The sequence below is a fragment of the Adiantum capillus-veneris genome, chromosome 5 (assembly GCF_014529385.1).
Source record: "Adiantum capillus-veneris isolate H3 chromosome 5, ASM1452938v2, whole genome shotgun sequence".
Classification (NCBI taxonomy): domain Eukaryota; kingdom Viridiplantae; phylum Streptophyta; class Polypodiopsida; order Polypodiales; family Pteridaceae; genus Adiantum; species Adiantum capillus-veneris.
Window position 1 is genome coordinate 69,131,338 of NC_140935.1, and position 13,927 is coordinate 69,145,264.

The 13,927-nt window shown below is 42.8% G+C and overlaps 1 protein-coding gene and 1 pseudogene across 1 annotated transcript; both read right to left on the reverse strand.

The window, feature by feature from the left end:
• Window positions 1–12,258: 12,258 nt before the first annotated feature.
• Window positions 12,259–12,707, reverse strand: LOC147457494 (large ribosomal subunit protein eL32z pseudogene; annotated as a pseudogene).
• Window positions 12,708–13,211: 504 nt separating this feature from the next.
• On the reverse strand, window positions 13,212–13,589 carry LOC147457495 (non-specific lipid-transfer protein Lac s 1-like). Its single transcript, XM_086513326.1, has one exon. The coding sequence runs from the start codon at window positions 13,587–13,589 to the stop codon at window positions 13,212–13,214; it is 378 nt and encodes a 125-aa protein (XP_086369452.1).
• Window positions 13,590–13,927: the final 338 nt, after the last annotated feature.

Consider the following 13,927-nt stretch of genomic DNA (forward strand, 5'->3'; position numbering starts at 1 on the left):
TCAAAGGCAAACACTTGCTTATACAACAATTAGGCCGGTTGTAGGCACTGCCTATTATAGAATCTGCAGGTTCATCCCTTGCGTGAATTGTCACCTAGTATCGATAGCAAGTGGTTCGGCTGGATCGGACTACAATGGCTGCTAGTATCGATAGCAAGAGGTTCGGCTTCTCTCTTGCTAATAAATTTAACACTCTGGATCATTCCTGCTCTGACCCCCTCGCAGACCATTTACTGCCACATTGCCTAGTGCTCCTTCCCCCCCCCCCCCCCCCCCCCCCCTCTCTCTCTCTGTCTCTCTCTCTCTCTCTCTCTCTCTCTCTCTCTCTCTCTCTCTCTCTCTCTCTCTCTCTCTCTCTCTCTCTCTCTCTCTCTCTCTCTCTCTCTCTCTCTCTCTCTGCCTGCGGAGCGGGCGCCTAGCAAGCTTGCCCTGCAATGCAAAACACTGAAGATAGCGAGAAGAGAATATTTAATGTTGTAGACTGCTCTAAAGACAATGATGAAACATTACCCACGGTAAAGCTCAACGTCATTCGAGAGAAATGGAGAAGCGGCAAAAATGGAGAGGCTGAGGAGGAAAGGGATAGAGAGAGAGTATTGAGCATAGAGTGTCGTCTTGCAATGAGTGTTGTTCGTGAGGATGAGTGTATAAGGTGTTTACAAACAATGAGTACCCACTACCTCATCTGCCAATTAAAAAATTATGAATTAAAAAAATTAACTCCATTTTCATTAGCAAAAAAGGGAAATCACTATGGCCTTACCCCTTTGGGGTAGGCCAAAAAATGCGCACACCATGCCTTGGGGGTGGAGCACCCTCGCAATTTTAAAAACCAACAATGCATAAGCCCGATAATGGAGGAAAAGGAACGCGTGGAGACACAACGACCCACAATCAACTGGCACCGTTTTCTCTATGCGCGGCAAACCCCCCTCCCTTGCCACCTCCTCTCTTCTGAAACCTTGCCCAAGAAAATTCATCAGTCGCAACTAAATCGCAGGTTTGTTTCTTGTAATTTTTTGCTACATAACTGACATATGGGGAGTCTTTTTCTTTGTGGCATTTAATGACTGCAGCAAAGCATAAGTTTTTTGTTTTCGTTGCATCATCTGAGTGGCAAAGACTCTAGTTTTGGCTAATTGTGTCATGTTAATAGTGCTAGCTCAATTGGAAGAGTCATAGCGTATGTGACTAAGTTCTTGGGTTCAATCCCTCCCTGGCTGTCTGAAGACATGTTTTAAGTCCTTAGGGATTGTTCCCCTATGCCTCCACTGGGGGGTTGGATGTGGGCGTGTGATGGGATGCCTCTCTCCCTACCTGTGAAACCATTGTATATAGGGTGTGTGTGTTTCAAAGTTCTTATACTCTCTATTAAAATAAAACATAAAAAATAGTGTTAGCTACCATGCCTTTCTGGACTGTTGACATTTTTTTCATGTGTTGTCGGTTGTGCACCACTACTACAAGCTGCCAAAGAATAGTTAGCAGAGTATAAGGTAATATTGTTGGATGCATTGTGCTAGTCAGATGGACATCGCGTGAGATTTTGCTCGTAGCTTTGGTCTTAGCAGGAACATCACAAAAAAAGTGTTGCTTATACTGCAATTGACATGTTCTCATTGATATCCATGCGTCGTTCTCCATGCAGCACTATTGAAAGTTTCCAAAGCTATACTAGTGTCTCACGATTTACATGTTCTAGTGTGGCTTAAATGTTCCTCTCACGATGATATTTGCTCAAGAATTTTACCGTCTTTTGTGCTTGTTACGAGCTTCTATAATGTCGAAATTGATCTGGAACACTTGTGTGTCTTTTTGTGTGTGTGTGTAGGACATGGACTCGCAAGGTTGGGACTTAAACAATTAGTGCTCCCAATTTGATGATGATAGTTACCTCAAGGCTCACGTTGTCGGTGTCCTTTGCGAGTCAGTCCGCCAGGGCCCCCACAACATGACACATCCGACAATAAATGAGGGGCAGTGAGGGGATCGACGCTCGGGATGGGCAAGCAAAGTCTCAAGGTGGGGTGACACAAAGAACGAGGTTGTACAAAGGCTCCTGTTACCATATACATGTGGTAGTGATGTGTGTGAACACACTAGGACCATCGGGGCATTTTTTCCGTCTTTAGGAGGTTTTTTCCCCCGTGCATTGTATATACGCCCATCACTCTAGGACTATCTATCTTTCCATCGCATACTAAGTAACACACTCTCTATTGTGTGCCTTGAGCTTCCTTCATCTTCTCCAAGATGTATGCATTTCTCTGCAACCCTAATTCCAACAATTGGTATCAGAGCAGGTTGCGTCCTCCCGGGCTTAGTCGCCAACTGCTCCAACACACGCCTGCTCACTTTCTCCGATTTCAGTGAGCTTTTGCAAGCGTTCTCAAGTCGACAAAAATTTTGGGAAGGCTCGTAGAATTCGGTCTGCTCAGATTTTTGATTTGGGCTCATTTCGGCCTCCATTTCCACTACAGGTAGTACTGCACAGGCTATTTCGTCATTTTGTGGAGAATTTCAGTCAGTGCCGTTTTTTGCATAACAAGTGCCTCATAGTATTCTACGGTTTGTGCTATATAGCACATGTTGTTCCCGCTCCGTTTCTCCTATTTTCGGATAGTTTTCACATCAGGTGCAGCATTTACCATGGCTGACAACAACACAGAGGTGTTCAAGATGTTTGTTGTTGAGGATAGGTTGGATGGGGACAAGTACCCTATGTGGGCTTATATGATGCAACATGTTCTTGTGTCAAAGGGTGTCTAGAACATTCTGCAGGGCATTGATGTACGTCCTGGTTCTGAGGATGTAGGCGATGTTGCAGGTCTTGCTGCAAGGATTGCTGCTATTAGAGTTGTTTTGCCTACGGCAGAACAAGCTCGTTGGGATGTAAAGGATACGCAGGCTCATGCATTACTTGCGTTGTCCATGAAGCACACCATTGTTCCTCACATCCGTTCAACAAAATCTACAAAACAAGCTTGGGATATATTGGTTGGTCTTTATGCAAGTGGCAATGAGGCTAAAATTGCTTTGCTGCGTAAAGAGTTGGAGTCAAAGATTATGCATGAGGAAGATGATATGGACACTTTCCTTGCTAGTGTCAAGGATATATATGAGCAACTTATTTCTGCAGGTGAAGTCATTTCAGACAGTTCCCTTGTGCAAACTATTCTTGATGCCTTACCAGATTCCTACCAGACTTTTGCTAGTGTTTGGAGACTTATGCCCCAAGGAAATCCTGAAGTTATCAAGTTTGATGCATTATGCACATTGCTGTTGCAAGAGTCACTTTCTAGAAAAAACACGACTAGGAAGCGTGCAGTTGAACAGTCTTTTATTGCTTCTCAAAGAAAGGGTAATAATAGTAACGCAGCCACTTCTTATGGTTCTACTGCAAGTGGCAAAAATTCTGTTCCTAATGCTTTTGCTGGCAGCAATTCTTCTGGAAATTCTGGTGATAAGGGCAAGAAGAATATGCATTGCCATTATTGTAAAGCTAATGATCAGTTGATCAAGTCGTGTTCTAAGTTGAGGGCCAAAGAGGCTAAGAAGAAAGAGGGTGGTTCCACTACAAATTCTGGTTCCACTAGAAATGCAGCCATTGTTGAGTCTTCTGTGAAAGGAGACTGTGATGCTGATGTCGATGTAGAATGGGCTTTTAGTGCAGTGTGCACTTACAATCCTGATGTCCATGATGCATGCTTGTCAGTTGTTGTAGATTCACATGTGTGGTATTTTGATAGTGGTGCTACAAAGCACATTACCTCACATCGTGAATTGTTCACCTCTCTCGAGTATGTCCCTCATGGTAATTACGTCACTTGTGCCAACAATGCCTCTTATCCAGTTCAGGGAGTTGGGAAGATTGTGCTTACTACTGCAAATGGCAGTTCCTTCACACTTGTTGATGCACTTTATGTACCTGGGATAAATAAGAATCTCTTGTTTGTATCCGCACTTGCTAGACTTGGACTTGTAGTCAAATTTATGGATGACAGATGTACACTTCATGATGAAATTGTTTTGGTGATGAAATTGTTTTGGTTCATGATCTCAGTTTTGGTGATGAAATTGTTGCATCTGGCCTTTTGTGTCGTGGGCTGTATAAGCTCACTTTGTATGACAAGCGTGGATAAAATTTTGCAAATGCTGTTGCAGATTGAAGGGCTATTTCAGATGCAAAACTTTGGCATGCACGTTTTGGTCATCTGAATTTTGTCAGTTTGCAGAAATCTGATATGGTTGCTTCTTTGCCGCCTCTTGAAGCACCTGTCAAACATGTTTGTGAAGGCTGTATTTTGGGTAAGCGTTAGGAAAAGTTTGGACTCAAAAAAGGACTTTTTGGCGTTAGAGAGAGAATGTTGTTCGACCAATAGAGTTTGAGTCACCACAACGATAGCTCCAATTTATTTGATTTTTATCTCAAATTTTTACGTTTTCAAAAAGACTTTTTTTCTGTTAAAAAGATCTGAATAAGAAGATACGATGCGATTTGTGCAAATTATTCCCCTGCCATGGCCGACGAACGCCGAATGTGCCATAATTCACATTGAATGAGGCACACCTTTTGATGAACACTTTTCAGTGAGCCTCTTTTCTTCTATCGTTTTTGCATAGTGTCACTTTGCAGCTAATAGAAGAAGAGATGGAAGGAAGACGACCACGACGACCATCCGCCTTTGTTAAATTTGTGGAACTATTCAACAGCTTTGACTTAGACCATGGTCGCTGGATGTCTACCACAGTCACCATTGGTAGTTGGGTTCTGCTTCAAACAATAAGAAGAAAACGGATCGAAAATGAATTCATCAACAGCTACAAAGGACGTGTGAAAGATTTTTGCTTGTCTCAAACGGGAAAGACAGTGAAAGAGGTGCTCATTGAGCATGCATATATGCACTCCGAACTACGACTACAACAGTCACCTTTGGGGTTTCCTACTCATAGACCAAACTGTGTGACTACTATATTGCTAAAGATCCTTCAAGTTATTTTGTTGACTATTTCTTGTGACCATTCTCTTATCTTTTGTTTTTGCAGATATTTATCCTTCTAACAAAGAAGACTGGCAACCACTTGAGTGCATAATTGGTATTTTTGATGCTTTTCATGCTTCGGTGGGAGAACTTATGTACAGAACTAGTGCGAGAAGAGCTCTCGCAGAGAGGGGAGTTTTCTTTTACGACTACTTTTACAACGCCCCTTGCTCTGTCTATGGATTTGGCACTTTGAAACCTTTCCCTCTTCCCCAACAAGATTCCCCAAAGTGGCCAGTTCCAACTTCAGAAACCTTTGAGTGTTTTAGACTCAAGCTTCATCAGGAAATTTTGAAGTGTTTGCGACCAAATATTGCAAGCAGGCAAGTACGAGTCAGTCTATTTATACCATTACATGTCTTTATAGATTTCTTCCACGATGAGGAGGTTAGAAAAACAGAAACCATGTTCATATGCAAATCCCAAACTTGCCTTGATTTTTTGGATGATAATTGGGATGTCAATGATTCTGAAGGCATTTTGTGCAAAGTTTCGAGTGAATGGTCAGTTGGTAGCTATGGATCAAGATTTAAGTGACAATGCTTTTAATACCTTGATGTCCATCGAGATATGGTTTTCAAATTATTTGCTTACAGTTGTTGTGGTCAGATCAAATGTCACTTTAAGACAGGTTCGTGAGGATCTGTTAAATGAGTCCGATCTCAATTTGCCTTCAAAATTTGTTTTCAAGTGTAACATGCGAAAGGTACTAAGCTACATGTATTACTTTTATACGTTAATGTTTCTATCGTGCTCATGTATCCTAATGTCTTATCACGTACGTTGCATTGCAGGTACCTCACAGACAAGAAAATACGACTCTTTGTGCACAGAGTACCAGCGACAAACTTGAAATAGTGAACTAACTATACACAATGATTCAAATACTATTCTCAAAGATTACTCGACAAAGGCAGCTCTCTACATTACCAAACACCATTGGATCCTCACTCTCCCATTTTTTTGGAAAGCTGTACACAGCATTTTGTAAACTTTAAACCATAATCAAAACAAAAGTCAAATTTCGATCCATTGCTTGTAATCAATTTGTCAAAAGTACATTTCATAATCTCTTTCTAATCTTGTGCGTGCGGTGATGTGGGGGATGTTGGTTGAGGTTGAGGAGAGGTGGTGGCTTGGGGGTTTGGGGGCTCTGGAGCTGCTTCATGAGTAGGAGAGGTGCTGGGTGGGGGGTTTGAGGGTTCTGGAGCTGTTTCTTGAGGACGAGAGCTGGTGGGAGCTTGGGTTGGGGAGGCATCTGGGGAGATATTGATATGTGCTTATGTTGGTATGGCAGACAAGGGGTATCTTGTCGGCGGAGGCCTAGGCGTGGGCCTTGGTGCTGGCGGGACAAAAGCATCACGTGCTCTGTCTGGACGCATGGTCGCGCAATTGATCACGTTTTCAATCATTCTATTTTTAAACGAAGAAACATCAGCCTTTGAATAATCTGCCAAATTTCTTACTAGCGTTAAGAACATCATGTCTATTAACATAGCTACTAACTTATTAAGATACAAATCTGTAAACAAGTGTCAAATGCTTACACTTCTACGACTTCCAGCAAGCATGACCCCTAACAAAATTTTTGCATTGATTAAAACCCTCCATCCACAAGAGTAGGCATCGTCCTGCTTAGGGACTTTGCAACTAATAATCGTAAGATTATCATATATCTGCTCTTGCATTAAAGCTTCAAGAGCAGACACAAGCTTCCGAACAGATCTGCGCAAAATACAATTAAATTTCATAAGCGACTACGCACCACGTGGCACATCGCGACTCAACGCGATATTGGTGGTGCCAAAATTAGTGGCACTGCCTATTCGCGGTGTGGCACGACGAGCAAAGAAGCGCCCCAATGGGTTGCCCTAGCAACAACGGCATGTCGCGGCACAACGCGAGGAGGCGGACCCTGATGGTTTTGAATTGCAGTGTTCACATTGTGGCAAGATAAAATGTTGTCGTGTCAAAACACGATAAGTAAGGTCCCGGTTAGTTTGACCACAAGTATCGCGCTATGGTGCGACAAAAATTTGTCGCGTCACAACACGATATGGGGCGTTTTTGAGTACTCTAGATTGGCCGTATTGCGTTATGACGCAACAAGAAGCTGTCGTGCCAAAACGCGATAGCGGTGCTTTTGTGGAGTGGCGGCACCAGTTTTGCGTTGTGGCGTGAGCATTCCACGGCGGCTGACACGTGGCATAATCATCACGGCGACTGCATGATGCACGACTGTCGCATGATGCACGTCAATCGATGTCATCAATGTCCTCGAGAGTCCTATAAATATGACTTTCTCCCCCATTTGCCCTTTGTTTGGATGTTGTGCTCTCTCGTCTATCTTCGCTTTTGAATTTCCGTTATGGACCCCTTCAATGTTGAAGCAGAGGAGGAAGTGCCTTGCTCTCAGGATGCCCCCCCAGACAAACTATCTCATTTTCTATACCGCATTGGGCTTCAGCAGCGCGAGATAGAGATCGGGCCGATGTTCAATCCAAATTTTTCTTTGCATGAGTGGATTGTCTCCGCGCAACATTACCTATCAGGTTTTGAGCAGACGTACCAGCAGCAAACGTCCGGTGGCATTGTCGAGATACAAGGAGTTCGTTTTGTTCACATGAAGGATATCAATTTGGACTCCTTTAAGAAACACATATTTTCTAGGAGTTGCCTTAAGCCGCTAGTGCACTTGCAGATAACAGACTACAAGTGTACACTTCATAACTGCAAGTGTCGAGTGGCTGAATATTATGCAGGTTTTATTTTATATTTGCATTTAATTTTGGATGAGCATGTTGATGCTGCAGAGGCCTCGCTAGAGGATCAGACTGGGAAGGGTCAAGAGCCCAAGTCTCGGGGAAGCCTTGCCTTGCAGGTTTCAGAGGGAGTCCAGCTTCAGGAGGGGTGCTTTGCCTACTAGTGTTCTACCTACCATACCTATTGGTGATTTGCAGTATGTCATGCTTAACAACATTATGGAGCTTTTTGACCTTCAAGAGTACTATTGCCTTGCCATTGTGGCATAGAATCTTGAAGAGGATGATGCTGTGATTGACCCTGAGCACGACAAGTATTCTGTTATAGATGCCCATGTAAATGAGGATGAGTTCGTTGACCCCGCAAGTGCACTTGTGATGATTTACAATGATGTTGCTAGGTATAAGCGCACGCTTCCAACAGAAAAGGAGTTCATGGAAGTGCAAAAAAAGCTAGGGATTAAAGAAATGGGTAAGGCAAGCACTTCTTCATCCATCTTTGGCCTCAACCTCCAATGCGCCCATTGGAGGTCAGGGCGGCATCAACCTATGGAATGAGGACTTACTTGATGAAGATGAAAACCAGAAGGTAATGTTTTTTTTTTGCCTTACCTTTTTGGTTTCTACGTATCTCATTTCATAACTTTAATTTGTTGCAGTTGGTGGTCTATGATGATACCTTCATTCCTCGCCCTCGTGGACGAGGCATGGGAGATTTAGGGAAGAATTCCTCTCTCGGCCAATACTTAAAGAATCTTAAGTATCCGAGTTTTTTGGTCTTCCATTCGTCCTTCTCCAATGACAACACGGAGCTACCCTTGATGACGTTGAAGACACTTTCAAGATATTTACAAGGGGCCGTCATTAGGTGGAACGTAGATAAAATAATTCTTTTAGAAAAAAAGGCTGCATTGTATATGTTTGGCCAAGGGCCAAAAATGTATGGTTTGCGTAGTCACTATTTTTTGACCCAAGCAGCATATGGTTTGGCATGCGGAATCACTGACCCTGTGCAATTACTAGAGTATGACAAGCATGCTATATTTCGCAATAAACAACCAATTGCGCATCTGCCTACTGAAGAAATGTCTCTTGTGGCTGTGGAGGTGGAGACAAATGTACTGTCGACAAACAAACCTACAGGACTAGGTTGCAAAAGACCAAGGCAAGAAGAAGACGATAACACACAGCAGGCAAAAAGGCCAGAATATTTTGTAACTTTTCCTGACGAAGATGAAGAATAGAGAAGCTCCAATGTATATTGTCAATGCCAAAAAATAGTACATTTTCTATCAAAACAATGAGTACATTATGTTTCTCACTTTTGTGATTGGTTGTCTTCTCTTGGCACAAAAAATTATATTGTGTTACAATGTGCTATCTTTAGGAAGCCTCAAACAACTTGGGTCGGAGTTGTCCAAGTTTTGCCAATGCGTTCTTTTTGAAGTCGCCACTCTGCATGTGGCGATGCCGCAAAAGATGCCTCCCATATTTCCTTCTTCCATTGTTTGCTTGCTAATCTCACTGCTTGGCCAATCTGACTGTCTTTGATACATTCCTTTCGGTGTGTTCTATGCATAAGGTTTTGATAAGTCCATTGATGTAGTTCCTCCAAACTGTTGGCTTTGTTTGCACCACCTCCGTGACGAGTGTGGCTAAAAAAGCCAGTACGGGCTTGGTAGTGAGTTTTCTCCATACCTTGTGTAGACCATATAGCCAAGCTACCATACTGCCTAGCAAACCAAGGCATGTGGTTGCATATGGTATGCTGCAAAAAAGACCAGCCTATTGTTTATATGTAAATATATAATCACAATTTTATCAAATAAAGTAATATACCATGTAATGATTATCTGTTGATTTGTCCATGCAGCTATGAAAGACCTGTGGAAGGTCTCCAGAGCGTCTTGAAACAATGCATAGTCAGTATCTCTCCAAGTATTGAGCTCACAAAACTTGATATATGGAATCCAAACTTTTCAACACGTTCGCTTTGTGAGTCCTTGCTGCACCAGTGTCTGCGTGGTCAAACACTGCATTGTGCGGGTTTCTCCACTGGTTGTATCTCAATGTCAACCTTTCCTGAGCACTTTGGCTTTTGCGTTGTCTGCCACTTGTTGGCATCGACAAGAAGAGACGGGCTTTCACACCGCCAATAGACAACTTCTTTGGAACATCTCGACCATTCCTAGACCTCTTCTCGTCCTGCTCTATTTTCACATGTCCTCCATGCAAGCCCATATCTAACTATTTCCAATGATAATATAGCCCTTTGTTTTGTTGATGCTAACCGAGTGGTCCATGAAAAACAAATGTACAGAAACATAAGTTTCTCAATGATTCTGCAGAGTGCATGCATCGTGCAAATATGTACTCTGGATAGTGGAATATCCAACACTGGGCGGAAGTTAAGGTCCTGCAAGTGCCTGTCCCATGCTCTCCTCCAATTTCTTTTGTCAAGACCAATGAATCCTCCCATGCAATACAAACAAGGGCTTCTACTTGTTTCTCCTTTTGAGATGTTGTACATACACTTTAGGGTTTTGAGATCTCCAGCCATATGCCACTCTACTGTGTATGAACCCATGCCTAATACATCGAGTGTCTTTCCATTTCTCTGTTCGCTTATGACTTCAGGAATACTTGTTTGATGGAAAACCCAGTTAAGAATATCAAAATTCTCTGCAGGCACCTGAAATGGGAAAACCAAACCAATCAAATGAAACATGTCTAACCATTTTTTAAAGCAAAAACTTGTTGATATCAAACCTTGAATGTGGCTAATAAGAAAATATTGTTTTTGGATTGCACGCTAAAGTTTCTAGGGTCGTCTGAAACAATGCTTTCATCTAATGCTCTATTCATAAGTGTTATTGTGACACGCTCAACCTTTGTCTCTTTCACTAGCTCACACTCATCCAGTTTAAGCACAAACTTCAAAACTCCATTGCATTCCTCTACAATTGAAAAATATATGTCTGCAAAGCTACTAAATCATAAAATATATTATTGTATTTTTCATAGACCACTTCCTCTGCTGATGGCGATCTGTACATTGCTTCAATGTGAAAAGGAGTGCCCAATGTCCGAAGCACTTCCTGGTTGACCTCCAGTCTTGTCTTTCGAATGGAGAAAGGATTTGGCAGCAACGTGTGCTTGAGATTGAACTTCTTACTTTGTTGCTGCATAGATCTGTAAACAAAAAATTAAGTAAATGGACGATTTCCAAGTTTACCTAAAACTTGCAGGCATTTGATTTGACAGGTGAAGACAATTGATTCAAACACCAGACATACCTAAAAATTGCAGAATAACCTTTGTTGGATATTCCAGCTTCATCCAGAATTGACTGAACATCACGTGCTTGGAGTTGATTCTGTTTCAAAAGATTGTCAAGTTGCTTAGCAACAATCTTGCAGTAGCGCTTATCGTCCAAAAGTCCGGCGACATCTTTGCGTTTTAGTATGAGACCATAAGGAATTGGAGAAGTTGGTGTGTTGTTGTCAATATTTGACTGAGGATGTAGCAACGATCTACGCATAAATATGAAAAGTAAGATATAAAACTATAAATGTAAAGATGAATTAAACCTGCTTGAATGATAATCTTACTTGATTGCTTTAACCCTCTTCTTCAAACCCCCAGAAACAACCTTCAGCTGTTCAATGTCTCGTAAGCGTCATTCTCTTAACCGAGGATCCAAGAGAGTTTTTTTTTCTCTGAGATCCTGCGTGAGCTGCGTGATGCTTTTGTCCTTGCCTTTCAATTGCTGAGCATACTCTGTCACAGTTTGCTTCAAGAAAATGTTTTCTTTGTGTGCAAGGTCTCTCTCAAGCTTAAGAATATCATTTCTGGCCGCCAAATGCTTGGTGTAGCCATATAAACCAGAATAACCGTCTCCTACGTAGTTCAGCAATGACGTTATGTTTCTGAACAGTGGAGTTGAGTTGGTGACAAGATGCTCAGGATACATCCTGCCATCCACCCAAAGATCGACGCTTTTTTTACCTTGAAGTCTGAAGTTCTCTTTTGAAGATTTGGAAAGGATGCCTCGCTTATTCTTCTTCTAGAGGGGCTTGTATTCTCTGGACAGTTTGATATGCATATGATACACATCGTTTTGACTCCTCGTCTGAGTTCTGTGTGAAGATGATAATGACATTGAGACGACCTGGTGAATGAGAAAGCTCAAAACAGAGGAGGTCTCATAGGTTACTTTGGGCTTTTGAAGACGTTAATATAACATTTCATTTCATTTTCATCTCTCTCTCTCTCTCCCTCTCTCTCTCTCTCTCTCTCTCTCTCTCTCTCTTTCTCTCTCTCTCTCTCTCTCTCTCTCTCTCTCTCTCTCTCTCTCTCTCTTTTTCGAGAACATGATCATTGATATTGAATATTCCAAAACCAATACAACAGAGCATGGCTATCATAAACACAAAATTACAATTCTAAAATTTCTTAAACTATCGCATCCTTAATGCTGTGATCATTAGGACCGGGCATCACCTACTCGTCCTCCTGACTACGAAGCCTGGCAGAACCATTGGTAACTGGAATGTTGAGCTGAGCGGCTCGCTCCACAATTGATTTCCGCTTCAAAGTGGAAACATTGTGAGCAATCTCAGCACAAAACTTCCTGTTTTGCATCATAAGAAGGTCCAGCAAAAACTTCGTGAAACCATTGGGTAGCACATGCCTTGTCTTCTTGTTTGAGCCATACCCAATGTTAGGCATCAAAATGCACCCTTTGAATTTCCTCCTGACACGTGAATCAATACCCTTTGGTCTATGCCAGCTTGGCTTGACATAGATCTTGCGATCACTCTGGGCGCGCTTGAACTTCTTTACACACTTCTTCACAATCCTGGGCTTGACGAGGGGGGTCACCATGGCTGCCGCTGTTAGCGTTGTCACCTCCCACCTCTCACACCTCCTCTCTCTTTGTTACTCTGACTTTGTATCAGATCCACCACCTTGTAACTTTCTGGTCTCATAGGTCACTATGGCCTTTTGAAAACGTTAATATAACATTTCATTTCATTTCTCTCTCTCTCTCTCTCTCTCTTTCGCCTATTGAAGATGTTAATATATCCTTTCATTTCATTTCTCTCTCTCTCTCTCTCTCTCTCTCTCTCTCTCTCTCTCTCTCTCTCTCTCTCTCTCTCTCTCTCTCTCTCTCTCTCTCTCTCTCTCTCGCGTGCGCGCGCGCCTATTGAAGAGTACAATATATCATTTCATTTCATTTCTCTCTCTCTCTCTCTCTATCCCCTGTTGAAAACGTTAATATATCCTTTCATTTCATTTCTTTCTCTCTCTCTCTCCAAGTCCTGTTTAGGGTACTCTCTCTCTCTCTCTTTTTTTTTTTTGGAGACAAAGTAGATTAGAAAGCGTCTCATTACATCAAAGGGATCTAGCCGGGCAACACAAGCCAGGCGAAATCCACTATTTCTAGTATGAGACAAGCCCAGCAGAATGATAGCTCAAGGAACCTGGGAGCACTGAAGGCATGCTTGGCACCACAGATGGTTGCAGCGGTCTTTTGAAGCCAGGTGCAGATTTCTCGACGGATGGGCTGCGTGGTGGCCATGGCGTCAATTTTCTTGACTCCCGTACAACACATAGAAGTGCGAGAAGGGGCAGCACCTTTGAACTTGACGTAGCCCAAGCAGCCAGCGATGTTTCCTATTACTTGGTTACAATCGACGGCTCCCTCCACCTGGCCCCTATTCCCTATTATCATCAGCAACCCTACCAGGAATACCCCAACTACCATCCAACACCTTGCCATCCTCGCTGAGGCTCTCCACTCCCCTCTCTCTCTAACACACACACACACACACACACACGAATGCCCACCTCTCTCTCTCTCTCTCTCTCTCTCTCTCTCTCTCTCATAGGTCACTATGGCCTGTTGAAGACGTTAATATAACATTTCATTTCACGTGTTGAGTTAGCTAGTTGCGCACAGAAAAAACGAACATGGCGTGTACCCGTGATCGATGGCCACTGCGCTGCAAGGTCGATGGCCTCCACTGCAGGATGACGACGTATAAGCAGAGGTTGCGCTCGCGAGAAGACCAGCTAATTGGTGCTGCAGTTCGCCAGGGCGGCCAGTTGAGAGTGAGA

Excerpts from the sequence above, each read along its gene's own strand:
- LOC147457495 (XM_086513326.1), bottom strand. The coding sequence starts at position 13,589 with ATGGCAAGGTGTTGGATGGTAGTTGGGGTATTCCTGGTAGGGTTGCTG.